Genomic DNA, 26,864 nt, shown 5'->3' with positions numbered 1-26,864 from the left:
GAAGATGAGCTTCTAAAACTTAGGCAAATTCCTAGATTCTAGATTATACCTATCCTGTATGGAATGTAGGGAAGCTGCAGTCGATTCTTGTAGAAATTTAGAACATATTTTTTTTATTTACACAATAATATATACAATCTGTACAATTATGCACAATTAACATATTTGATAAGGGTTACATATAATACACGAGTACATGAGTAAGAAGCCACCCACTAATGGCACTTGACTTAGAACATATTAAAAAAACAACATCTAGGTACCAACTTTAGAATAAGATGTTTTTTAATGTTTGACTAATTATCAAATTATACAAGACAGTAAAAAGTTGTGGAGATTGGAGATCTAACAATTATCAACATAAGAAACAACATAGCAATAACGGAAAAAAAGTTGCTACAACCAGTTATAAAGTTGTCTTAACAATATTCTCTCGTAGTTATAGGGACAATTATAATATTATGTTACAAATATTAAATCAATATTGTTAACATAATTTTGTTGTAACAACCATACATATTTTGTTAATATAGGTAACACAACAATCAGTTGCAATCACAATGTTATGCTTATTGTAATAATTCTACCAAGTTCTTTGGTTGTATTGACCATACCATATTATTGAGATAACAAAAAAAACGATTAGGTTTACTATAATTTAGAATTATTCAACCGTATTCTTATGTTATATGAACAATATATTAAGGTATATTTAGCTATCCCAATAATATATATTTTTAGGAAGTCCAAATAAGTTATTAGTTGCAGTTAGGTACATACAGTAAGTCATCCGTAGTTCATTGGTTGTATTGATCATACCATGTTATTGAGATAACGTTACAAAAATAATTACAATTACAATAAATTAATATATTCAACCATTTTTTTTTCTATATAGCTGCAACTAATGAAGTTGAATAATAAACAAAACATTAAAGCCAATTATTATATAGTGTATATAAATATCAAATGCATACAAAATTCTATAATTTGAGTGAATTGATCAGTAATAAAATTCAAAGGTAAGATTATCTATAGCGCATCTCGAAGGCTTTTATTGATATTTTTTTTATTAAGAAGCAAGGCATCATGGCATTTTTAAAACTGTACATTTTAAAATGGTCATAACTTATTTAAAAACAATATAATATCAATAAAATCCTCCGACATACACTTATAGAAAAATATCTTAGGCCTTAATAGTATACCTTCAAATTTTATCAATTTGATATGTCATACATTTTTAAGACAAAGACAACTCAATATTCAATAATATTTTTTGTGTAGGTACCTATAGGTATCAGTGTATTGTGTATAATATGTAAATAATGTGCTAACTGTGGCGGAAACCACACTGCCAATTACGAGTATAAAGGTTGCCAAACCTTCAAAAAAATATTAAGCCGCGCGCATCAAATCCAAAACCAAAACAACAAAAAGAGATGATCAACACACTCGAACTCAAGCTGTACCACCTGCATCCCCCACAGTACTTCTGTGACAGAAGTGGCCATGATACGCTACTCTCAAACCCGAGAGAAAAACCCTCATATGCCGAAGCCACAGCAAATACACCACCATCCGATCAACTTCTCCAAATCGTTACAAGTTTCCTTAACGAGCTAAAATTAATCCTAAACCCCCTCCTAGCTGCTCTAACATCTCTAATAAATAAATGTCTACTCCTCATCGCATCCACTCCTTAATTAACACACGTATCACATATCTAAAACGAGGTCGTCCCCATGATGGGGCGTACTCAAGGGGGGGTTCGTGGGGTTTGAACCTCCCCCATGACCTCACTAACCTATGTAGTCTTGTGTGTTCGTGCTTAGGGGAGAGGTGGCCACGGTGAGGCATGGGGCACAGTGATCCATTAAATATAAGTCGACTAATTTAATATTTAACCATCAGATGGAGAATCCAGAAGATTCATAAAATCATAATAAACATAATGGTTAGCTATTAGTCACGGATATAGATACTAGTAGCTATATCCGTGCTATTAGTAAGTTCAGGTCAAAAATGATACTATCATCTTATCATAATATTGTTATTTTTTTTTTATATTGTTATCAAAACGTGAAAAATGTGAGCTTCGTTTTTTTCAATTTTGGTATAGAATTTTATTCAAAGTTACGTATTTTAAGGTATGTATAAATTCAATTTTTCTTGTGCACAATTGTTTATCATAAATATTCATACGAGAATAATAAAAAATCTGCAAAATAATAGATCGGTATACAGTGAGACAAATAAATACTGTTGTATCGCTGTACCCAACATCAGTTAACTCTAAAACAAGACTCTTGAAATAAATTGTGATCATAATAAAGTGATATTAGGTTATGATTTTTATTTAATTTTCAAAACTTAAACATAAAACTATTGAAATAAACAAAGTGAATACCTACATTTTTTTAATTGTACAAAAACACAATTAATTATTTTAAAATTTGCTAAAAAAATTCTCTTTAATTGTTTTATCATATAATAAAATGTTGTGAAATGAAAAGTTCAAATATAAAAGATAAACTACAAATTTAAAAGGTTTTATATTATATAGTGCCCCGTGACGTGTCTCATTGTGTACAAGGCTGGGTCACAGTGAGACACTATGAAATTTAAAAAAAAAATTTCTCTGGGTTGAAATTTCGTTAAATTTTAGAATGTATTAATATGTTTTTTAACGCTCAATAATATTCAGAATAAAACCATATAATAACGCTGTTGAAGGATTATCACTTAAAACAAAAACAATATTTAAAAAGTAATTTTTAGTGTCTCACTGTGGCCACCTCTCCCCTATATACAATATAACTCACAGGAGCAATTTTCTAAAAAAAATTTTTTTAAGGGAAAAAATAATCAAAATATATCTATTTTAAATCATATATTGTAAACATGCAATATACAACGATTGCATGCATTATCTGTTAAGAACTGTAAGATTAGATAGGTAAGTAAGAATATTTTTAAAAAGAAGGTGACAAAGTCCCAGTGATAAAAAACAAAATGTTCAACCCCCCCCCCCCCCCCATTGAAAACTCCTGAGTACGCCTCTGTCCCCATCACTACCTCCTACACTAAGCCACCTCTCAACATCCAAATCTTCACTCTACGACTTCAGTTACTTATAGTTATACTATTTTAAATATGTAAATATCTGAATATTATTGCAATCTTAAAATTACCAATTGCTAATATTATCCTTAGTTTTAATTATCATGGTATAATTTTAAAATCGTTACTATTAAAACTGTCAAATATCCCTGCATTTAGATAGCCTTAGGCTAGGAATGTCTTACGTTTAAAATAAAAAAAAATAAAATATGTAAATAGCGTGTATGTAAATGTTAGTGAGTGTAAATAGCGATGAAACGGTCTAGATTTATTCCCAAGTTGAGGCAATAAGGCACATTGTATAATATGCATCGATAACGCGTTCTATGACTAATTACATCTGACGATCACGACGAAAAATAACAGATAAAGGAAAAACTGGATTAGGTTATACTTTATATGTAACTTGTATACAGTCAAAAACTTTTCTTTTTTTTTTTACTACCTATTTACGTAACTAAATAATTTTAATAGCATAGAGAACTTTATTCATATATTCTAAATTTCTTGAAAATTTACTTCTTTCGACCACTCTTTATCCACATTCATTTACACAAATGCCTCCAACTTTTCATCCTCGATCGATGACACTCTCTACTTATTAGTTTAAAGTTTAAACTGGTTCATTTTTGGGAATTACTTATAACCTGGCTAAAAAGATGTTTGCTTAGTTTTCCAATAGCTCACATTTTCATATGCATAATACTATCATCGTAACCAAATTTAGCAAATTCCCAACTCCCAACTACCTAAACTAGTTCAATTCTGCAATACTTACGGGATCCTGCGGATTCAATATCGAAGTTTAGAAGAAAATAACCCACCAGAGATGGCGTTATTTGTTGTTAGGCAGACCTCATTATCTCAAGCTTTAAACGAAATCGCCGACACTGTCGTAATCGGTGTTTATTTCCTATTATAATTTGGGAAACAAATCGTCAAGCATATAGTGTATTACATTACACAAGAACTATACTCATTTTTAATACGAGCTACTGAACAATTAGTTTTCGGTTTATTGTGTACATTGCTTAATAATATTGCGGTAGGTAATATATAATATCGTATAAAAATATAGAAACTATACTATCATAAGAATTATAATACTGTCACAAATACCCATTACAATATTATGAAATGATGATTTATTTTTAATAAATCACTACCCACCAATGATTATTTATTCTCTAACTTCGTGTTTCCCGACTATATATGGAGTTAATAAGGCTAATAGGTCATCAGAAATTGCCAATTACTCATCAGTCAATATGCACTCCGTATTTTTCATCCCATCCAATAGCCAACTAACCGTGGCATCAATTGGCATGTCAAATATAAAACATTTCCCGATCGAATATAAACTCCTAAAAAACGTGGAAATTTATATTAATTTTGATAATAAATTATTCAAACAATAACGTAAGTGCAAAAAATATCAGTGTTCATTGCAATTAATCTGGGCTTAGCGGACTTTACTGGGAAAATATAAACTCATAAACATCAAAAGATTTTTCAATAGGGCCATAGATATAGGTCACAACATTCAAAACATTCTTTTAGATACTTCTGTAAGACACTCATTATTTCTGAAAATACTTTATATTATAAAAAAAATAATATTTACCACTTATGCGTCATGCGTGTATTGAAAATAGAACTTTTAAAAATTGCAACTAATAATAATCTAACAAGAATAATTTAGGTTCATTTAAAATCGTGTAATAATTTATGTTATCTACCTAGTTACCTACAAAAAATAAAATTAATTTAGATCCCTTACAATTTTACAAACATAAGTAAACATATTTGTGTATTATTTTTCTGTACCACCACCGATTATAGCTGTACTACCACTGTACTACCATACAGTCACGAATTTCGATTGCTGAGTATCAAAGGAACCAATAATTAAAGGCTTGCAGCATGATCAATAATTATTTATCTATACCTCACTACCAGTTCTTTACAACTTTTTTTGCGGCCACAAAATTATAAGAAACTTCGTAAATATTTTTATATTTAAACAAAATTGAATACATAAATATAAATTTTGCTACAGTTTTACAGTTAATTACAAATAGATATTTTAATATAAACGTCAAAAAGAAAGAATTTTTTAATATTTATTGTAGGTAAATATTAAGAATGAATTTATAAATATAATTTATAAAATAGTATTTAATATTGAGTAAATCTTTGAAATACATTTGATGAAAAAAAAAAAATAATAACATATTTAATTTGATAAGTAGGTATTGAAAAATTATTTTATATTCATCCAAGTTATTTAGACTTATCATTATATTTTTCACTTGCAATATTAATGTTATGAAATATCTTTTTAGCTGTGGATTCGGTTTCTGTAAATCTTATTAGTTTGAGGATTTCTTGTAAATTTATCTGCATACATAACATGCATTTTAATTAATTCTTATTAAGCACATATTTAACTAAAATTATGTGTTATTAATTTATAGTTAGTGATGTATATTCAAGGCTGTTACTTATGGGTAAAAGGGCCTGGACCCTTTAAAAGTTTTTGGCAATTGTATTAAGAATAGTTAAACATTATTTTTTAAAGCAGTAATCAGGATAATAAAGAGTTTTGAATGTGAAAATGATGAAGCCCTTCTCAATTCTTTTTTTAGTTTCAGCTTTGTGTACATGTATAAATTATTATCAGGGTTGAATATTTTGATAATATACATAATATAATGTAAAGATTAGCAAAGTAGGTAAGTTAAATTATAGATTCTTATACAATTTTTAGGAAAATAAAACTAAAACAAATAATTTTAAATATTTTTTTTTTTTTAAATGCATTGCATTATAATTATTCAGAGTAAATGTGTCTATAATTAAATGGTACTTACTTCATTTTTAAGGATTATATACATTGATTTATTCATTTGTTCAGTTAGAGAAAGTAGCAAATTTAAAGAGAACAATATTATACTCTCACTACCCTCAACAGGCTCAACAGGTGCTACTTTGATGTCATTATTTAATGTCTGTACAAGTTTATTGTTTTCCATAAGCAAATGTCCATTAAATTGTTTACTCACATTATACAATGTTGTATAAGCAATCCTTAGGAAAAAAAATTTTTAGTAATGTAGGGTGCAATAGTTTTATATACAAGTCAAGTAATACAACTTGATATATTTACTTTTTTAAAATATCAATTGAAGGAGGTGTACACACTACCAAAGACACAATAAGATTAACAATATTAATTCCATCATTAACCTGTGAAAAAAAGTGACAACCACTTTTTGTGGTTGTTAAATTGGCTACTATTCTTAAAATATACAATACAAATTTCATTTCATTTGATTTTATTGATGGCATCTTCTTATTATATTTTCGAATAAAAGAACCAAGTATATTAGTTATTAATTTAGCCATATTTGTTATGTTGTCCTAAAATATTTTAAACGTAAATGTAACTATATATTTGAGAGTAGTCATAGTATATAATGCATTTGTGGGAATACGAGATAAAAAAATTGGGATTTTTGCCCTTATGATAGTGATATTTGTCTTGTATATTTATTTATATTATTTATACTCATATAATTACTTCTTGTAAAACCATATCAGCTGCTGAAGATATTTGAGTTGCTTTTGATAAAGAGTAACAAAATGTAGACCCAATTATAGAGCTAAATGAAGATTGTTGTTTGAGTTGCAAGTTTAGTTTTGTGACTTCAAGTTGCAAATTATTTATAGTAGTAAGAGATTCATTCTCCAGTAAATTAATTTTAGATTTTAATTTTTCAATTTCAGCTTGAAAAAAGTATGTGAAATATAATTAAATTAAAAACAATGTACGAGGTCAGTGACACAAAAGAAAGAAAGAGGCAACAATTATGAACAAGGATTATTTTATGTGATGAAAGTTCAATGGATAATTTAGGTATGATAGGATTATCAAGTACATGTTTGATTAATATTTTACAATGTTTTTTTAAAGCTAGGCTATAAAAATAAAATAAACTTGCATAAATCAAATACAAATCTAGGTGAATGTCAGCACATTTGTTTTCACTTTCAGACCCACAAGCAACAAGCATAAAAATAAAATGCATTCATGTTAATTTTTTTATATAATTTTTGAGTAATCTAGAGATTAATTATTTACTAAAGTAAGTATAAACTATAATATTTTTGGAGGTTGAACATCAGTATTTTATAGCGTTGTTTTATATTTTAAAATTATGTGACTGAAAATAAAAATCTTTTTTTGAATTTAATTGGATTTTAAGTTATTTTAAGACAATATTTTGATTTTAGACTAACTAAAATGTGTGCCTTAAAAAATATTATTCTTTACATTTTTATAATGGGTGATTTTAGTAAAAGATTAATCAAAGAAATAAATAAAATTATTTAGCAGGAATGTGTTTTATCAGTGAGCATGTGCCATTGAGGGAAAACATTGTGCTGACATCTTAATAAAAATATTTTTTCACTTTTAAAATATTCAAAAGTACTTAAAACATTCTGTAGGTTGTACAATAAGTACAACACTTACACAATAGAAAAATTAACTCCACGCAACTTTTCTTTTTTTAATTTTTAAATAATAGACAGCGCTGCATTCAGTCATATTGTCACCCAGAAGCAAAAATTGGTGCCCTCTACTAGGGTTTACCCATGGAATGTGAGAGATAGATTGTCATGAACTTCTTAAAGCAAAGAAAAGAACCTATTGGCTTTACAACAATGTGTGATTTTCTTTAACAATTTTCAATTATTTCAAAAATCTCTTTCATATTTCCCTGAGATAATATTAAGTAATTGATTGAACGCCATGCAAGATTACAATCATTATAATTTATATGTAGATTTTTTTTACTTATTATCATATTAATGTATTTTAATAAACAAAATAAAAATAAATGTAATAAAACTATATTGGAAACTATGCAAATTAATATTATATTTTTTTAAATTTACATATCTGTTTGGTTACCCTTACTTGATTTGATTTGAGTTTTAACTAAATTTATCATACGTATACAATTAGCTTGCAATTCTTCAGCCATTTGCTGAACTTGAATAAAACTCACTTCACTATTGCCATAAATTGTTTCAAATGCATCATCAAATGCTTTTAGCTGAATGAATATAATCAAAATTAAAAATATTTTTTTATGTTTTGATCTTAAATTATTTTAAGGAAGTATTTTACCATAGTTTTATGGTCATAATGTTCGTTTATGTTGGCGTTTTCATCAATTGATGAATTCCCATCCTTTATGCTCATTGTTTCTCTATTATTTGAAAAATCAGATGTAGACTGTTCGTTGTTCATTTCTTCTTCTAAATTATCAAATAATGATCTACAACTCTTTTTAGTCAACTTCTCCATTGCCAATGTTTTAATAAAATAAAATAAGATAGGGTATGTAATAAACTAATGAATACGTTTTTCAAATTAGGAAATTCAATTTGGAAGTTGAAGATATTTTCTAATACTCATGTGTTGATTAAAAATAATTATTATGTAAGTATGGTTTACGATGGCGCGATTTATATATTGGAACCTATAACCAGTAAGACAGTAAACTAGGTTATGAATAATTTCAAATTTTACAAACTGCTGGACGAAAAGAAAAAAATACTACCGAATAGTGTGAATTATAGCATACCGTGTTCGCCAACTATTATACCAACTATAGAAAAAGCACGTACCAACTATTAATTATAGGATCACGATTCTTTGGTATTAAGACGACTTGTAGCTCAACCGTGAAAAAAACGGGACCGTGATTGCGCTGTGATTGGCTGAATTTAGAGATTAATAAGTACGGTAACACGTTACTTATATAGTGTGTTAAATATAATTCATACACGACACGGTGAATCGTGAACCAATCTTAAGCTACTAGGTATATTGGTGTGGTATATACTGTTACCATGGTATATTTCATATAACAGAGACTCGGATAGAGTAGAATTCAAACCTATTCCCGGTTACTCGTGCAGTCGTGCATTATGGGCAATGGGCATGGCACAGATTATATTATGAAGTTAGTAGGTACGTAAAATTACTAAAATTGATATTTGTTGTCATCATCTTGACAAATGCGTAACATAGGAAATTTACATTCCACTGATCACATGTATATTCGTTAGTTTAAAAATTACAGTGAATCGACCTCTAATGAAACCTGATAGTAAGAACATAATTATCTGTTTGTATGGGATTTTTGTTAGGGTAGTTAAATTATTTTGTAAGTGTAGAGTGCCTATATGGTAAATCATAAATTATAGAAATGCTCATACTCGCTTAAAAACTAAATTATTGGCATAAATTCACTTTAGCTACCCAGCATGTTTTTATCGAATTATATGTAGGTATTTCAACGAGTTAAGAACAATGGTGAAAAAAAATTGCGGAAACCATTATTTCGGAAGTTATAGCCAGGGCTGGATCAAGGGGAGGGGGGGGGGGCTAGGGGGCTATAGCCCCGGGCCGCAAGTTGAAAGGGGCCACAGTGTGTCAACTCATTTTTTTTTCAAAACTTTATTATAACTTATAAATTTTAAATTTATGTCATATGAAAATGGACTATGGACTTCATTACCGACGCACAAGACCCAATTATATGTATATAGTGGTCAGGTTAGGTTAACCTATCGTTTTTTCACCAGTGCCGTAACTAAGCATTGGCAAGGTGGGCGGTGGCAAAGGGCGCAGTTTAAAATGATCGCGCTAGGGGCGCAATTTTTATTTCATATAAATACTAAAAATTCATTATTAATTTATAACATTGGTTGCCAAGGGCGCACATAAAGCTAGTTACGGCACTGTTTTCCACATATTTATGTAGCGTTCCGAATTTTTTTAAGTATACCAGTTACTAACTGTGGAAGTGAACGATCTTTTTCTACACTAACAATAATTAAAAATAAATATCGTTGTATGATGGGTGAATCAAGATTGACATCTCTATCTATTCTTTCAATAGAGTGTGAATTGACTATGAATATTTCATTTGAAAATATTATAAGACAATTTGCCCAGGAAAAAGTTTTTCAAGCATAAATACATAATATCATATAAGATTAAAAATATATGTGTATATTTTTTTTATTGCATATGCCGAAAAATGTATATAGGTAATATGATATAAGAATAAAATGTTATTTAAAAACAATGCTAGGTATACTTATTTCAATTTATATCTATTACAAATTAATAAATCAGAAAAAAAAAGGAAATTGTTTTAGGTGAAAAGGCCTCAATAAAAGTAATAGCCCCCCTTAAATTATGATGACCATAATCCGGCCCTGGTTATAGCCTTCTAAAGTTTGCGAATTTACGTTTATACGTATGCATGTAACGTTATTTTAATGCCACGCATAGTAGACTTGGGCGAGTTGTTAACTCGGACTGTTTGATCTTTGTTGGTCTACTGCCCGGAGCCGGTAGGCGAACGTGGTCCCTTAAGTTTAGCTACCAGATCCAATAGGTGTAGAGCTCTATTCAGGACCTATTTAGTATTTTTATGTGCATCACGAGTCACGACACACAATAATGTGCACCACGAATGAACAAGTGTGCACTTACAGTCTACAAAACAAAAATTACATAATATGCAGAAAATATTAGTATTTCTAGAATTTTGTTGTTTTATTTTATTGTATTGTTAAATTATTATACTTATATTTATGTGTATGTATATATATATAAGTAATACATAGCTTTTTTTTTGTGTCTGTGTACAGCATAACTAGTCGAAATAATGCTTCGATTTCAAACTTTGGGGGTGGTTTCCGATGTAAAAGTGGATATCCTTGGTGCATTATAGAGGTCAAAAGTAAACATTTTCCAACAGTTTTCAAAAAAATGACAGAAAAACGGGAATTTTTACGCAAAACCAGTTTTTTTTAAAGATAATGGTGCATAACATTTTTGTTTAAAGCAGTAAAATTAAGTATGCAGTCCAAAATTTTACAAAAAATAGGGCCTGGCTCTATTACACTTGTGTTACTTTAATCAATAAGGTTAAGTTTATTTGTTAAGTGAATCGTCTGCCCAAATGACAGGGATGCTTGTCCCCCCTTCCATCCCCACAGGTTGGCTATTTTATCCCGGGGGGTTTGGAGGTCGAGCCCCCTTCCATCAAGAGGTCTGGAGGACCTCCAGCCACTATAATATTATACTTAGGTATGTTACTTTAACATAGTAGTACAAATAAGATGACGAAGAAACTGATATTGTTTATTAATATATGTATAAAAATATATAAATATGTATAAAATATGAAAAAAAAAAATCAAAATTCGTTATAGACGCTGCGCGAGGCAGTAGATACATGCATTGTGTGCAGGTGTTTAAAAGTAAAATCGTAAACTTTGGAAGGCTTTAACTTCCAAAATAATACTTTCCACAAATTTTTTTTGCACTATCGTTTTTAACTCGTTGAAATACATATGATTTAATGAAAAAAACATGCTGGGTAGCTAAAGTGAATTTTTTCCAAATTATCTATAAAAAGTTGATTCACTCTAATTTTTAAACATTTAAACTAACGAAGCACTAACACGCGATCTGCAGAGCATAAATTTATAATGTTACGTACTTACTACTTGAAAGACGGAGACAACGAATGCCAGTGTTACGTATCTTAATTACATCCATGGCTACAGGCATATTCTGATGAATTCTGGGTTCCCTATCACTGTGCACTTACACATACCACGATTTTAGAGTACTCTAAGTTGAGGCCTAGCTGACGTTAGGTTCCTTCCAAAAACAGGTCTTATCAATAAGTATTCAAAATGAAATTTAAATTGGTTTACATTGTATTTGAAAATAATGTAAAAATCAAGCAAATATCGAAAATCCGTTAGTTGTAATATTTGATGAAAGTTTAAGATGAAATTGGCACATTTGTAATATAGGAGGAAACTTTAGTTTTATTATAGTTCATTTACCCCTCAAATGATGCAATTAATCCATTTTGTCTTCTAACAATTAATTTTTCAATATAAGCTCTTGGTATGGGGAAGTGTAAAAGAAATTGTGTTGAAACTATTACAAGCCAATCAGAATAGTGTAACAAGAATAATCTTTAGTAAAAATCTGAGAAAGGTTCAACAAAATTAAATTATAAGCTTTTAGGTGTTCTTCTAGCTTAACAGTTTGTTAAAGAAAAACCTTTTACTTTTCACAGTTAAAAAATGAATTAGGAACAAAACCAATATAGTTGATTTTTCTAAGACCAGATAACATAAGAGTTTATAATTTAGTTGGGTTACATACAAAAATTCTTTGTAAATTGTTTAAGTCCTAATTATTTTAATCAGTTGCCAACAAAAAATGGGCGCTTACGAATTGCCTCACATCTAACCTTCAAATTACCTCTTATGAATTTTTTTTATAAAAAAGGTTACTCGAATTGCCTCTCAAAAAAAAGTAGTCGAAAAATTAATGATCCTCTTGTATTGGAATCAGAGACTGAGAAAGTAAATTATAATATATGTATTACTTGTATATATATATATATATATATATAATATTATTGGTACTTTTCTGTTATCCCTACTACCGCTCGATGCCGCGACTACCGCTTGACGTTTAATTGATAATTTTGATGACTTTTTGTTTTATATTATAATAACAAACCACTGCTGCGATAATTTTAGAATTTGTAATTTGACGTTTTGTGATAATTTTGATGATTTTATGTTTTACACACAATTTAAGTTAGTACTATCTTAAGTCGTGGTTTTATACTATAACTCTCCACTGCTATGATAATTTATGTGATTGCTAATAATAAACGTTATACTAATATACATTATTATATAAATGGCAATTCATGATGTTTATTATGTATTAAAATACGGAACTATCTGGATAGTACTATAGTAGTCGAAATATCAGAGTTGAGAGTCGCGATAGTAGGGATAACAGAAAAGTACCTAATTATTAATTATAATATTTTATCAAATAGACTGACTTAGCAGTAATAATAAAATAAATTAGTCAATACATAAAATAGTTTAGACGGTGTGAAAGATGCCAAAGTAAAATTAAAAAAAAAAATATAAATATTTTAGTAAATAGACTATCAGCTGTAATAATAATAAATAATAAATATAGTCAATACATTAAATTATAATTAATAATCTACATAAAATGAATGATAAAAATAAAAATTTAAGTTTGTTATATTGTATTATAGTATCTTATCTTCATTCCTTAAATTTATTTGCCAATGCTTTTAAATATTGAAATTTAATTTGTGTTTAATTTATCAATTAAATTATTAAAAAGATTTGTTTTATTTTTTGTAGCTTAATTTTGGTTTCCATTTTTGATAATTGAATTAATATTATTGTATCTAACTGCATTGATTTTAATACATCCAAAAATTTGTAAGTATGAGGATGAGTTGATGAAAAATTAAAGTTATATTTACAATGAAATCGATATAATCTGAAAAACTATTGAAAGGTATTTTAAGTATGCTTATATGGGAGGCCATTCGAGTAGACTATTTGGGTATACTTGAATTTTCTCCGAAAACACCCGGAGGCAATTTGAGTGAAAAAAGGTTATATATATACTTAAATTTGGGAGGCAATTCGAGTGTCGCCTCACATTCATCATGGTTTAATAAATGAAAACAAAATCACAAATAATTGGTTTATTTCTCAATAAAATCTTCACTTAATAATATTTGTTACTGTTTTATTTGTAAATGTGATTTTAGTTTTTAGTTATGTTCTAATATTGTTTCTTTTTAATAACTGTAATTAATCTTAATTTTGAGATTGCTTGATAACTCTATTGCACCACAAGCCTAGACTTAAAGGAGTAGATATATTCTTTATCTCCTTATTAAATTTACGTTTAAATGTAGTAATGTAGTAAATGGAAAAAAACTATTCAATAAAAATAAATAAATAAATAATTAAAATATTAAACATTTTGTTTTTATAACTTTGAAGGGCCAACAACACATTTGCCCCCTAATTTTACTACAACTAACATAGCCTATTAGAATCAAATTAAAGGGTTAATATTTTTATTATGTTATACTATTAGAAATTTTCATGATTTTTTTTCACATTCTTGTGTCTGGGTGATTGATTATCATTCCACAAAATATTAAGATATGATCATTCAAAAACTATCAACATGTTCTATCACATTTCAAAAGAGAAAAAAAATATTTTGAAAATTAATTACAAAATTATTTTTATATTACTTCTTAAACAATTAGTTCCTGAGTTGTAATTAAATATAAAATAAATTAGCGTGAAACTGTTGCTTCTTTACGTGCAGCATCTTGTAACAACTGTGTATCAACTTCATCCGCTGGTAACTGTACATAGCGAACCACAGAACCTCTGATGAAACAGTTCCTCACAGAAGCCTAAATATTAACAGTATGAGTTTTTTTTTTTTTATGTTGAAGTAAAACTAATTTGTAATTACCATATGTGGGTATTTTTCAGGATCAGTTACACTAATGTCAACGAGTTTGATATTCAAATATTGATCCACAGAATGTAATGTTCCACAAATACTAGAAAGAAAATGTGTTAAATGAAATAATACTTTTAACTTCAGTATATGTAATAAAAATAAAATTATCACTTAGGTACCTCAGATCATTTTTTAATTCCACGACGACATCCTTTCCAACAAGTGATTTAAAAAAAGAGTAGAACAACTGTAAAAAAATAGATTAAAATATAATGTTGTCATATATTTATTTATATTATAGGTACTCTATATGAGTGTTTAATATTTAAAGTTCTATAATAATCAATGTATACAAATATATTGCAATACAATACTTATCAATACTTGTCTAATAAAGGATATTTATGACTGTTTTATAATATGAAGTTGTTGCATGGCTAGACACCCGCATGTGTAGTACAGCATAGCAAAAATTATTTTAAGAAGAACAGAACCACTTTGGTTGTAATGATATTTTGTCAAGACATAAAATTGTTATACACTATATTTGAGAATATAATCTGTAAAGTATAATGTTTGTTTTTTTAATATTATTTAACTATACAAACAAAATTCCTATTGTTTTAAAATTCATTACTTTTGTTTTTTTCAAACTTGAAAAACATTTTTCATAGTTTGATATTGAAAAAAAAAGATACTTTACAACCATAGGTCTTTTTATATGATGATAATTTCATTTCATAGTTATGACTGTAGCCTTCTCAATTCTTTCTCACAAAATTTCTCGCACAAAACAGTTTTTGCTATACTTTACATTTGAAAGACTGTGACAACACATTCTGGCAGGGCCCACACAAGGGGGAGGGGTCAGAAGTACCCATGATACTAAGACATGCCTATCATACAAATAATTACTTCAAAATTACTTCAATATATATTAGAAAAATATTCAGGGTCCAGATTTAGTTCTGTTCTAGGGCCAAAAATATGATGTGAGTGATAGCATCTGGTGTAGAAATCTCTTAAATGTTTTAAATCAGACCACATTTATAAAAATGCAGTTCAATCTGGCTAAAACATATATGATGCAGCTTCATAATCATAAGTATATAAACAATAATATTATAGTTGTGGTAATAATGACATTTTTTGGATTCACGAGACTCTATTTTCAAGATCAACAATAAATGAGTAAGTTACCTACCATTTTTAAAACGATGTGATTATTTAATAAATACACGTCCTATTTGAATCAAGGAACCACAAGTCTACACGGTAGGCACTAGTGACACTAAACGGAACAATGAAATACAAGATTAGACAGAAGACATACAGTATACAGATAATATGTAAAATTAATATTATTTAAACGGCTTCTGTATTGATCCGTGTTTAACACATCAAATATTAAATAATAAAATATTATACTAAATAGAAATTAAAAACACGACTTAAATACTTAATTACAACCGTCAACTGCTCTGCGGCCGGCGTTCGCTTACAAAGTTACAAAAATACAAACATAGATAATGTTACGAAGTTGAAAGAACTGATACTAGAAACTACACTAGCGCTCCGCCGCTCCCTGATATTGTATCAAAAACTACAAAATCGATTTTTACAATTGTTAATTTAATCATGATAAAATAAATTTTGAGAATCATATTACCCATGATAAATGACAAGTAATAGACGAAACACGAAAAACAACATCTAAATAAAAAGACTAATTTAACCTAACCTAATTTGTATTATTATAATATTTAACATGACAAAATAAATTTTGTAATAATTTAAAAATAATTATTAATAATAATTTATTTTGTCAAGTAAGATTTAGGTATTTAGATATAGGTGACACTATCATATTATTATGTGATAACAATGATAAATAAAAATGATAACACTTTGGTGCTGTAATCGACTGTATTTATAACGACCCAAGTGATAACACTTCAGCCAATGAAATGTGGCGAAAACCGGACGCCATCTTTGCGCGTAATAATTGACATACCTGTTTATTTTATCATGAATTTAATAATCTATTGTTATTATTATTATTACAGGCATAGAATCTCTTTTCTATGCAATATGCATAGAATATTCTCCTGTCGTTAGTCGTTACAGGTATTGTTATATTCTATGCAAATCTGGTTATTCCATGACCTTATGGTAAGCACTTGGTATAAGGTATTAAGGTCTATGAGTTTTTCTTATTTCTTGCGCAGTTGCGCAGTGCGCACTGCGCACTCCTCGCACAGACGTCACACGTCGAACTCGTCGAAGTCGTTCTCCGTTCTCGTGTTGCCTCGTCCTCGTCAATACCCGCCACCCGGACCGGTGTACATTCGAGCTAGCTGTTGGCGAATTAGTGAGTAAATCATAGACCTTATACTATGTTTAGTAAAAGGATAAACACAACATTATGTCAGTTTAGTCACTCATTCGTAGATACCACGATATAATATAAAATATGTATATGTGTAACATATATACATAAATATTATACCGTGGCTGATGTTGATACTAGATTGTACGTAAAACCAATGGTACAACGTAGACGTAGAGAGGGAATCGATAATTCGCTGCATCGGACCCCGGGTGGAAGGCGGAAGCACCAAGCTCGAGTGCTCGGCTGGTGCCTGGTGCTCACTGGCTCATTGCTCGGTGTCGGTGTCTGTCTGAAATTCTGCATGCGCAAACGCAAGCAGTACGCTTTTCTTTCGTGAGACGTACCGTAGTGTGTGTACATTATTACTGTCTTACTTTTGATTTTACCGTCGAATAAATTTAACTATATAGTAAAATAATACTATAATAAGCCGATGTCAAAAAATAACTAATAAGTTAAATTAACTTGAAATATTTAAATCTTTAAGATACAATGTTTTTAATACATATTATATAGGTAAGTTAATATGAGTAGCCTTTTTTATTCATCTTTATTATTATTAGTGTTTAAATATTTTAATAAACACAAATGTCACAAATTCTGTAACTATGTAATATAATATTAGTACAGAACTATTCATCTATGACATTATGAATACCTATTATTTTATTATTTTACATTTTATTATTTATTTATACCCATATATTGTATATATTTATTTAATTAAGTGCACAAATTGTGTAACCAGTAGAACAATTTATTAGATTGAATTAATTAACAATGTAAATGATATAAACAGCTATATCATTTTACATGAGCTACATAATATTATAATGTACAATTAATACATGTGTTTTGCCAATGTATATTGTTTAGCATAAATACGATTTTGTAGTTTGACATAATTAGATTCACTCCATCATATATTATAATATAATATTTTTTATAGGCAACTTTTATGCTTATATTTTTCTCCTATCTCATAAATTGACTTAATAACAGCGAGTGGAAGTTGAAACTAAAAAGATTTTTGTCCAATTTTCTAAAATTTAAAAATTTCTATATTTTATCATAATAAAATCATTTATGATTAAATACAAGAGACATAGAAGAGAATAATAAGTTTATTTAAATTAAGCCAAAGTTAAATATAATTAACTATTATCTAATAAATATGATCAGTTAATGAATTAACATTGTTTAAAATTAAAATAATCGCTACATTAGTTCTAATTTCTAAGACTATATTTTATTTTTGTTAAAGAAACTAAATGTTACTTATCGTGTGCTAAGAGTAATATTTATTACTTATGTGACCATAGTATATGTCATACAATTAATAAGTTTTTTCAGATAAGCTTATTAATAACTGACAGTTTATAAATTATTATTGCATTTGACTAAATGTGGTTATTAAGAAATAAAAGTTGTTATAAGTTATATACTTGTACGTGATTATTCAAATTATAATTGATTTATTTTTGTATTCATATTTTACTACTTATGTGCTTTTATTCATATATAAAAATAGCTAGTCACAGAAAATAATTGGATATGGTTTTAATTTTTAATAAGTGTTACCAAAATTCCCACAATGCTGCACAGTTATACGCTGAAATGTATCCCGATAGATATTAAGATATCAATCAGTACTTAACCATTTCCTACGCCTTAAAAATCAAATCCGAATATATGGTTCATTTGGAAGTAGAGGTCATAGTCATCCGTTACAGCAAGGAGAAATTCAAGCTAACGAAGAAGTTGAGGTTCATATATCCTGTATTCCAGGGGCGCCGAAAGTAGGTTTTGCCTATGACAGATGGCATAGGTAAATAAATGGAGGGGGGCATTATAGCTATAATGTTAAGACAAATTGGGACCACAGAATATAATATAAGATCCTTAACTGTTCTATATTATTTTTGTTTTGTTAGTGGGTCTGGTGTGTAAGTGGATGGATTTATTGACTCAAAATAAAATTGTCATAGGTGTTTCAAAATATATCAGCACCCCTGCTGTATTCAATCAAAAATAATTTTATAATGACAAAATACTGAAATTTTTAAACTTTAGAAAATTGAACAAAAATCTTTTTTTGTGTAATCATCTAAGTTGCCTAAAAAAAATTGGTCTAGGTATATGAATCTGGTGTTAAAAATATTTATTGCTATATGAAAAAATGCAAGCTGCAGACAGAAAGAGTCAAAAATTTGTATTTCAGCAGTGTTCTCAATTTCAAAACCGCATTTCAGTACATGTAACTGACCAGAAATATTTTGTGTTACCATTTGAGTGAAACACACTGTATAATGCTATACTATGCATAATGCGTTTATATAAATATAAAATTAGCAGTTTGGTACCTATATTATATAATAAAAATATTTTGTTTTATAATAAAACATCAAAAATTGCAATGTGCAGTGTATATTCACATGGTTTTTACTATAATATTGACATCTCTGAGAAATGTTGTTAATTATATGGAATAATGATTGTCAAATCATTAATTTTTGTCAGATAAATTATATTCTAATAGTATTTAGATGCATAATTGAGTATAATATATTTACAAATAATTATTGATGGATAAACAGTTATACACACACTGAAACACTGAATACATACAAATATGTGATTTAAGGTTTTATTACAAAAATCAGTTAAACAATATTCTATGTAGTAACAGAAACATTTTACCTACTCAAATTTTGACAGAAAAATCATCACAGTAGGTTGTCCCATAAAGTTAGGTGTTAGGAAAGATTGAATCGGCAGCAACGTAAACTGTTGAGTCTATTTATTAATGTCTATAAATCGGGTTTTGCAAAATACTGTTTATTCTTGATGTCACTTATCGCTGCATCTGAAATCTACCTATAGAGGATTGCCTACCTTATGTGCTGTTGGTTATTTTTAGGTTAGGTTAACAAGTTTCCGATAAAACTAGTTGAATAATAATTTACCTTACTATATTTTATACTTTTGTTATTAGTGAGGTAATAACTCTTTTACTAATTAAATGTTATTGTTTCTATTAAATACATATATTTTTACTATTTGGTTTTAAATTATTATGAGATGGATAGTAATCTGAGTTATAACCAGTGTTGGGTAAATTACTTTTAAAAAGTAATAAAGTTACTGTACTCGTTACTTAGAGAGAAATGTAATAAAGTTACTTTATTCGTTACTCTAATAAAATTGTAATTACTTTACTTTTCAAATTGAAAAGTAACTCATTACTTTCTCGTTACAAAAAAAAAAATTTTTAATATTTAATATTTTTAAATATATTTTAACAATATTATCATTGTGCCTGGCAATAATGTTACTAGAAATACATTATCTATAGTAAATAGATATAATTTGAAAAAGAAGTCAATATAATACAATATTATTATTTTATATTTATTTATGTTTTAAATTAACTTGACACAATAGTGTATCTTCAAAATGTCAATCATACGCGACCTTTTTTAGAACAAATGTCCCCTGAAACACTAAATAATCGCTCTACAGAAACACTGGATGGTAAAGCTGTGTTGTATTTAATAAAAATATTCTTTACTAATGTCATTGAATTCAAAATTGTGAGATCAGCTGTATAAGAAGCTTTAATAAATATACATAGTATATTACTATACTAGACTGGTAAACATAATAATGTCCGCATTAAAGTCATATTTTTTTTTTTCAATTCGCAAAAGGTAGGTACTTAATAATTCAAAACTGTAATGCACGTTATTTAATAGAAATTACTTATCAAAAGTAATTTCCATTACATTTTTGTTACTTGGAAATAATTCTAATGAAATTATGTAACGCGTTACAAGCAAAGTAACGCGTTACTTTCGTTACATTACTACCCAACACTGGTTATAACTTATAATTATGTAAAACTTGAAATTTTTGTTTGTGCTCCTCTCAAAATACATTACTAAATACGCCCATGTCATAGACATTGATCATTAATCATTTACATCATAAGTTTATAACTTATGGCTAGTCTAATTAACCAACCAACCAAATATATTTAGGCAAAATAAATATATTTACATTTTGCGGCTTGCTCACATCCATAAGTTTTATAACAATGATGTTTTCAAATCGTCCATAGATAATAAAGTAATTGAATGACCATGCAAGGTTGATACTAGATACATTTCCATTCCACAAAATATATAATATTTTTTTGAAATTCATTAGTCCAAATTGATGTAAAATTAACCCCATATTTTCCTGAACTGGGATAATGAATTGTATAAATGAGTATAGTTTCTGGTATAGTTCCTCTAAAGCTTGTAAAAAACCAATGTAAATGTTTTATGTATTGTAATTTCTGGATAAGAAATAACTAATGTTTAAAACTTTAACTAGCTTATATTTTATATTATTCCTTTTAAATGCAAAGCTCTCAAAAGCATTAAGTTACTACTGTTGTGTCAGTAAATGCATTTTAGTAGCCAGTAGGTAACAGTTTTGTCTAAATACTTTAAGTGAAATAAGTAAGCAAGTCTTATAAAAGCAATTAAATGTGTCCTACGTTCTACTGTTTTTACCTATAACAATTTAAAAAAAAAAACATAATTTTGTGTAATATAATTTGTTATGGATGGTGAAAGGGGTGAAAAAATATTAGCTCCTTGTGACTTGTAGTCAAATTTCAGAATACGCCCAAATTGTTTTGTGAATTAATCATTTCTGGGTAAAAATGTAATTTTCGTCTTTATAAATTGGAAACGTTTATTTAAAACTGTAATAATAATTAATAATATTATTTTTGGTGTCGTGGTTATACAGTCGAAGATTTTAAGCTAAAATGATTATTGATTATTGTTTAAAATCTATCATCTGAAATCTCTGGGTGACTGGGTACAGTGCAGACCGGGTGTTGAGCGACAAAAACCGACCGACGAGTGACGAGACGACTGACGAATACATTGATGGTTCGCATAGACGATTGACCTATAAACCATAAGATCTATTGTTTTGTATTATAATTTATAAACTAGATACAGAGCAGGCTATAGAAATCGATTTAGAATCATAATCATATATAATCATAAATCGTTGATATTATACATATTTTCATTGCATTTGTTTATGTTGTGTTATAAATTTATTTTTCTCGTTTATGATTATGAATGTTGACAATTAGGGTCATTGGTCAACAACCAAGTGCGTCATAAAAATTTAAAATTTAAAGATGATATTATTGTCGTGAATAAACGTTACGTTTTTTTATGTTTAGCAACTTGCTATTGAACATTATTACAATAACAATAATTATCAGTGCCTCCTAGTTATCACCGAGGAGTATCAGACATAATTTACAATTACATAGTGTTCGATAGGTCGATACTCAACTACAGTTCAACACATTGAGTTCATCGACATCTTGATAATAAATAATAATATTATTATCTTAATTATTATTACAGAAGATGAGCCAGCTGTTGCCCGCAGTCCGTGTAGTACTGTAGACAGTTACCAGTCACCAGACATCAGTTACGCGATCGCGATTATTGCATAGGTAATAATAATATAGAACAAATATTTAATATTATCACATATACGTCATACTCTGACTGTCCGGTGCGATAATATTATTTTACTGTTTCGTGGTTTCGTCTTCGACGATTTAACAAATCACCTGACGATCTATTAATGTACGAAAACCCCAAATTAACTTTACACTTCCCTGTTATTTAAATTAAAATCCAAGTTGCACACCTCACCAACTCTTAACTGTAGCGGGTAAGTAATGTGATGTACTGATGTGTACGATTTTTGATGTCCATCATTATAATTATGTATAAATGTTTGTTTTTTCTATAATATACTCCTATTATATTATAATTTTTCATGTCATAATCGGTTTTAACTCGTTTAGGTTACTCATCTCTTGTTGAAGTTGTGAGCGATTTGAACATCTCATAACATGGAAAACAGTAACAAGAGACCTTTAGAAGATGGATGTCAATATTTACACACTGAAACAAAGAAATCTAAAACATCTCCGATTACAAAAACTATATCACTACCTAAATCCTCAAAGGATATTGTTGGTTTTCAAGATTTATCGGATGATGTTATTATGTATTTATTTCAATATCTATCACATGATAATCTTGCGAAAATGGCATTGTGAGTAAACTTACTTAAAAATAGATTAAGCAACTTAATTAATTTTGTCTTTGGTTTTATAGAGTATGCCCTAACTTGTTAAGAATTAGTCATGATTGGACTCTTTGGAAAAAACCAAAATTTGAGAAGTTTGAAAAATACATGGAAGATGTATACTTGAGCTACTTAAAAGAAGATACCACTGAATTGTCTATAACATGTAATGATGCTCCAAGTTCTGATTATTCAACTACTCACACATTTTTAATACAATTAGAAACAAAATGCCCAAAATTACAACATTTAACTTTAAAAAATCAAGTATTTGATGCCAGTGAAGTAAGAAAAATCCTTTTTCAGTTTCTATCTTGAATATTTTAACTGATTTACTGCCTACTAATATGTATATTTTGTGTAGATAAGTGTAAAGATTTTGCATCGAAAATTAAAAACGCTGACAATTGATAATACAACTATTGAAAACATTCCGGACAGCTCTTCATATTTATGTGGTATAAACAATGCTTGCCCAGAGCTGGAGGTAAATTATTTTTATTTTTATGTACTAAACACATTTAAATTTAGATGATTTTAGAAATGTTTATTTTGATTACACAATATTTTTAAAATAATTGTTTGTATTTCTACAGCGAATTATAATGACGAACAACGATTGGTTTTTACCAAATTGTTTATATGCATTGGCTAAGCTGGAACGCTTAAACTATTTAAGTCTTGCAGGTTGCAAACAGTTTAAGGACTGTATACCATATGCAAGTATTACTGCTATAACTGGATTCAAATCATTACACGTTAGTAATATAAATTAAAATATAACAAACTTCAAAAAATAGATAATTATTTTTTTAATAACAATAACTCAGGTTACACCTGAAATGATAAGAATGTGTGTGGTGTTTCTACATTTTTACTAGAAATACAAATTTAGTTAGTATAAAAATATTTTTGATATTTGTGATAATATTAAATATCAGTATCAATGTATTAGTTATTTGTTATTAATTTACTGGATTAGTGCTTTTTTAATATGAATTTTTTTTTTTTTATTTGAAATATACAATTTGTACCATGAGGCACAATAAGAATATGGGCTAATTTACAATGACATGAATGAGTTGTTGGAAGAAGCCACCCAGTAGTGACACTTCCTATTGACATTTTTTTTTTTTTTTTTTAAACTACTTATTTAACCATAGTTTTTTTTAGTTGTTTAGGAGGTCTCTGCACCATTTTCTTTTTAGTCGTTGGTGAGGATTACAAATATGAATTTAAATAAAAATGAATATTAAATCTATTGTATACCATAATATATTATTGGGTCTAGTAGAATAATTCTGTACATTTCTACACCTGTTTATTTATTTTGTTTTTAGACACTTGATTTGCGTTTTACTCCAGTAAGTGATCATGAACTTGTTTGCTTTCAAAGATTAACAACTTTGAAAAATGTCCTTTTGGAAAGTCCTGATTATATGAACCATGATAGTGACGCAACAATTACTGATTTGGGTTTGGCAGGATTCTGTACTGCTACCTTTGAATTCCAATATCCATACATTCAAATTTTAATCGATAGACGTGGTGGAGTAAACCTAAGAAGAGTTCACGAAAGGTAACTTAAATTAATAATAAATCATTATATTATAAACATTTGATCACACAAAAGCTAATTATTTTTTTATTGTAAGTTTATGTATTTCTTTATAATATTTGCTATTTATTATGAAAATCAAATTTTGCATAACATAACATATTATAATAGTATTTTATTTTAATAATTAAATAATAGTGGTATTTTACTGTTACAAAAATTTTTTAATGTTAGTAGCTTAACATTAAAAAATGTATTTATTTATTAGGTAATTTTACGCTGAAATAGTAAATATTATATCTGAAAAAATGGATTTGATTTTATCTGTGAAAATTTCAATATTTAAAATAATTAAGTTTTAAATTAAGTTTATTACTGTTGAATGCAATTCAATATTAGTTTTTTTTTTATCTTTTATGCTACATTTATTTTTAAATAGGAATGATAATGTTGATAGATGCAGTATTGAAACTTTATATGTCCGGAATTATCCAAAAGTAACTGATGCATTTTTGAAGACTGCCGTCAGAACTTGTCCATTCCTGAAATCATTAGACGTCACTGGCTCACGTTGTACTCCAGCAGAAATTGAATATTATAGAGCAAACAGGCCTAGTACAAAAGTAATATGCTAAAAAGACTGAGAAATATGTTGACATATAGGGGTAAGATATTGTTTTGTGAGAACATGTAGAGAGGTGAAAATACAGTGAGAAATGTTCAATCCTTATATATCTTGTGTTATATATAACTCTTATAACTAATTCTACAGTGTATTGATATTAATAAACAAGTTTAAATTAAATTTTTTGATGTTTTTAAATTAATTGATTCTTTCTATTTGTCATCATATTACTTATGACTTGCAAAAAGATATTTAATTTAAATATAAAGTTTAGAAAAATAAATGTCTATGTTTAAAATATATGCTACATAACTAATAGTAATTTTAATTTATATAGGTTTGGTATAAATTATTTCACATACCTAATCTTTTTATAAATTAATCTTTTCATATTTTAGTATAAGGTAATAATGAATAAATTCTTTAATATTCTATATTTAATCATGAATATTTAATTTTATTATACACTAAATATCATTGATTTAAAAACATCAAAATATTAATCTTAGTACATAAATTATAATTTTAAACACTAATTATTATATATAAAAATTGTACATATTATATATCTATAAAAATAAGAAAAGTGGATACCATAATAAGTTTTAAAAAGTTTAGCGATTTGTACCTAATTTAGATAAGTTTAAATTTTGTTTTTTGTGGGTACCTATTTACTAGGTCCTATTACTCCATATTTTTGTGTCTGAAGACATTAAGCAGTTACAGTAATTTTGTGTTAGTATGTTCATCATCTGTTAGCGAGGTGTGGAAATTAGTTTCTTTTTATTATATTTAAAACCTATCTTACTTGTATGTATATTCTTATTTTTATTTATTTTGTATTTTAACATTTTTAATTTCTTTAGAGAAATGTATGTATAATAATTGGTTAATTAATATTATAACTTTTTAACAAATCTTTAAAAAATATAATATTTACTCAAGTGTAGTTTTTAATTAAATATTTTTTATAATATATAAAAACAAATATTAAATAGAATAACAAAATACAACAATTATAATTGTTAGAAATTAGATTTTAAAATTAAATGCATTAATTCCACTTCTAAAATTCATTATACTTAATTATTATATATTAATACCTCTACTTTTTTTAACAATATAATATAATTGTCAAATAAAAATTACCTAAAAAAATATGTACTAAATAATAACATATGTGACAGTAAATATTTATTGAAGTATTGAAAAAGATAATAATTACTATAAATGTTGTATCCTATATTTATCTCATTATCATGATTGAATATCATTAATTTATATTATATAGTATGATCTATTACTTTTAAGTTATACAATATGTAACACAAATCTCTTACTATGTTTGTGCAATATAATTTTACACTTCATAGTTAGTGTCACTGAATATGAATATAATAATAATAATATATTTATTATTATTATTATTATTATAGTAATATATTCCTATTTTGTAATTTATTCAATACTCATATATGTCTTCTTATTATGTGTTTTTTTTTTATATATATATACTTCTACTAAATTT

General features: G+C 27.5%; 3 protein-coding genes across 8 annotated transcripts; 1 reads left to right on the top strand and 2 right to left on the bottom strand.

Annotated features, from left to right (window-relative positions):
- Window positions 1-5,261: 5,261 nt before the first annotated feature.
- On the bottom strand, window positions 5,262-14,105 carry LOC149058235 (uncharacterized). Its single transcript, XM_089219786.1, has 6 exons — window positions 8,321-14,105; window positions 8,108-8,246; window positions 6,707-6,912; window positions 6,293-6,546; window positions 5,997-6,213; window positions 5,262-5,523 (listed from the first exon to the last, which is right to left on the bottom strand). Exons 1-6 carry the CDS (start codon window positions 8,498-8,500, stop codon window positions 5,407-5,409), a joined length of 1,113 nt encoding a protein of 370 aa, XP_089075912.1. The 5' UTR covers window positions 8,501-14,105; the 3' UTR covers window positions 5,262-5,406.
- Window positions 14,106-14,330: 225 nt separating this feature from the next.
- On the bottom strand, window positions 14,331-16,169 carry LOC107164353 (U6 snRNA-associated Sm-like protein LSm2). 3 transcript variants are annotated; one of them, XM_089219788.1, is made up of 5 exons: window positions 16,049-16,169; window positions 15,783-15,869; window positions 14,758-14,825; window positions 14,588-14,678; window positions 14,331-14,525 (listed from the first exon to the last, which is right to left on the bottom strand). In XM_089219788.1, exons 2-5 carry the CDS (start codon window positions 15,783-15,785, stop codon window positions 14,403-14,405), a joined length of 285 nt encoding a protein of 94 aa, XP_089075914.1. In that variant the 5' UTR covers window positions 15,786-15,869; window positions 16,049-16,169; the 3' UTR covers window positions 14,331-14,402. The 3 variants fall into 3 exon arrangements, with proteins under 3 accessions (XP_089075914.1, XP_089075913.1, XP_089075915.1); XM_089219787.1 differs by having other exon boundaries at window positions 16,038-16,167; XM_089219789.1 differs by having other exon boundaries at window positions 16,046-16,064.
- A 623-nt stretch (window positions 16,170-16,792) lies between these two features.
- LOC107171252 (uncharacterized) lies at window positions 16,793-26,283 on the top strand. 4 transcript variants are annotated; one of them, XM_089219686.1, is made up of 8 exons: window positions 16,793-16,949; window positions 22,415-22,506; window positions 22,867-23,120; window positions 23,183-23,438; window positions 23,518-23,640; window positions 23,750-23,911; window positions 24,494-24,732; window positions 25,151-26,283. In XM_089219686.1, exons 3-8 carry the CDS (start codon window positions 22,915-22,917, stop codon window positions 25,344-25,346), a joined length of 1,182 nt encoding a protein of 393 aa, XP_089075812.1. In that variant the 5' UTR covers window positions 16,793-16,949; window positions 22,415-22,506; window positions 22,867-22,914; the 3' UTR covers window positions 25,347-26,283. The 4 variants fall into 4 exon arrangements, with proteins under 4 accessions (XP_089075812.1, XP_089075810.1, XP_089075814.1 ...); XM_089219684.1 differs by having other exon boundaries at window positions 16,832-17,486; XM_089219688.1 differs by having other exon boundaries at window positions 16,839-17,486; window positions 25,169-26,149.
- The last annotated feature ends 581 nt before the right edge of the window (window positions 26,284-26,864 follow it).

This window comes from Diuraphis noxia, unplaced genomic scaffold (assembly GCF_037042655.1).
Source record: "Diuraphis noxia isolate RWA-SAM2 unplaced genomic scaffold, SU_Dnox_SAM2 contig0002, whole genome shotgun sequence".
In the NCBI taxonomy this organism is placed as follows: Eukaryota; Metazoa; Arthropoda; class Insecta; order Hemiptera; family Aphididae; genus Diuraphis; species Diuraphis noxia.
This window is presented reverse-complemented; position numbering and strand designations above follow the sequence as displayed.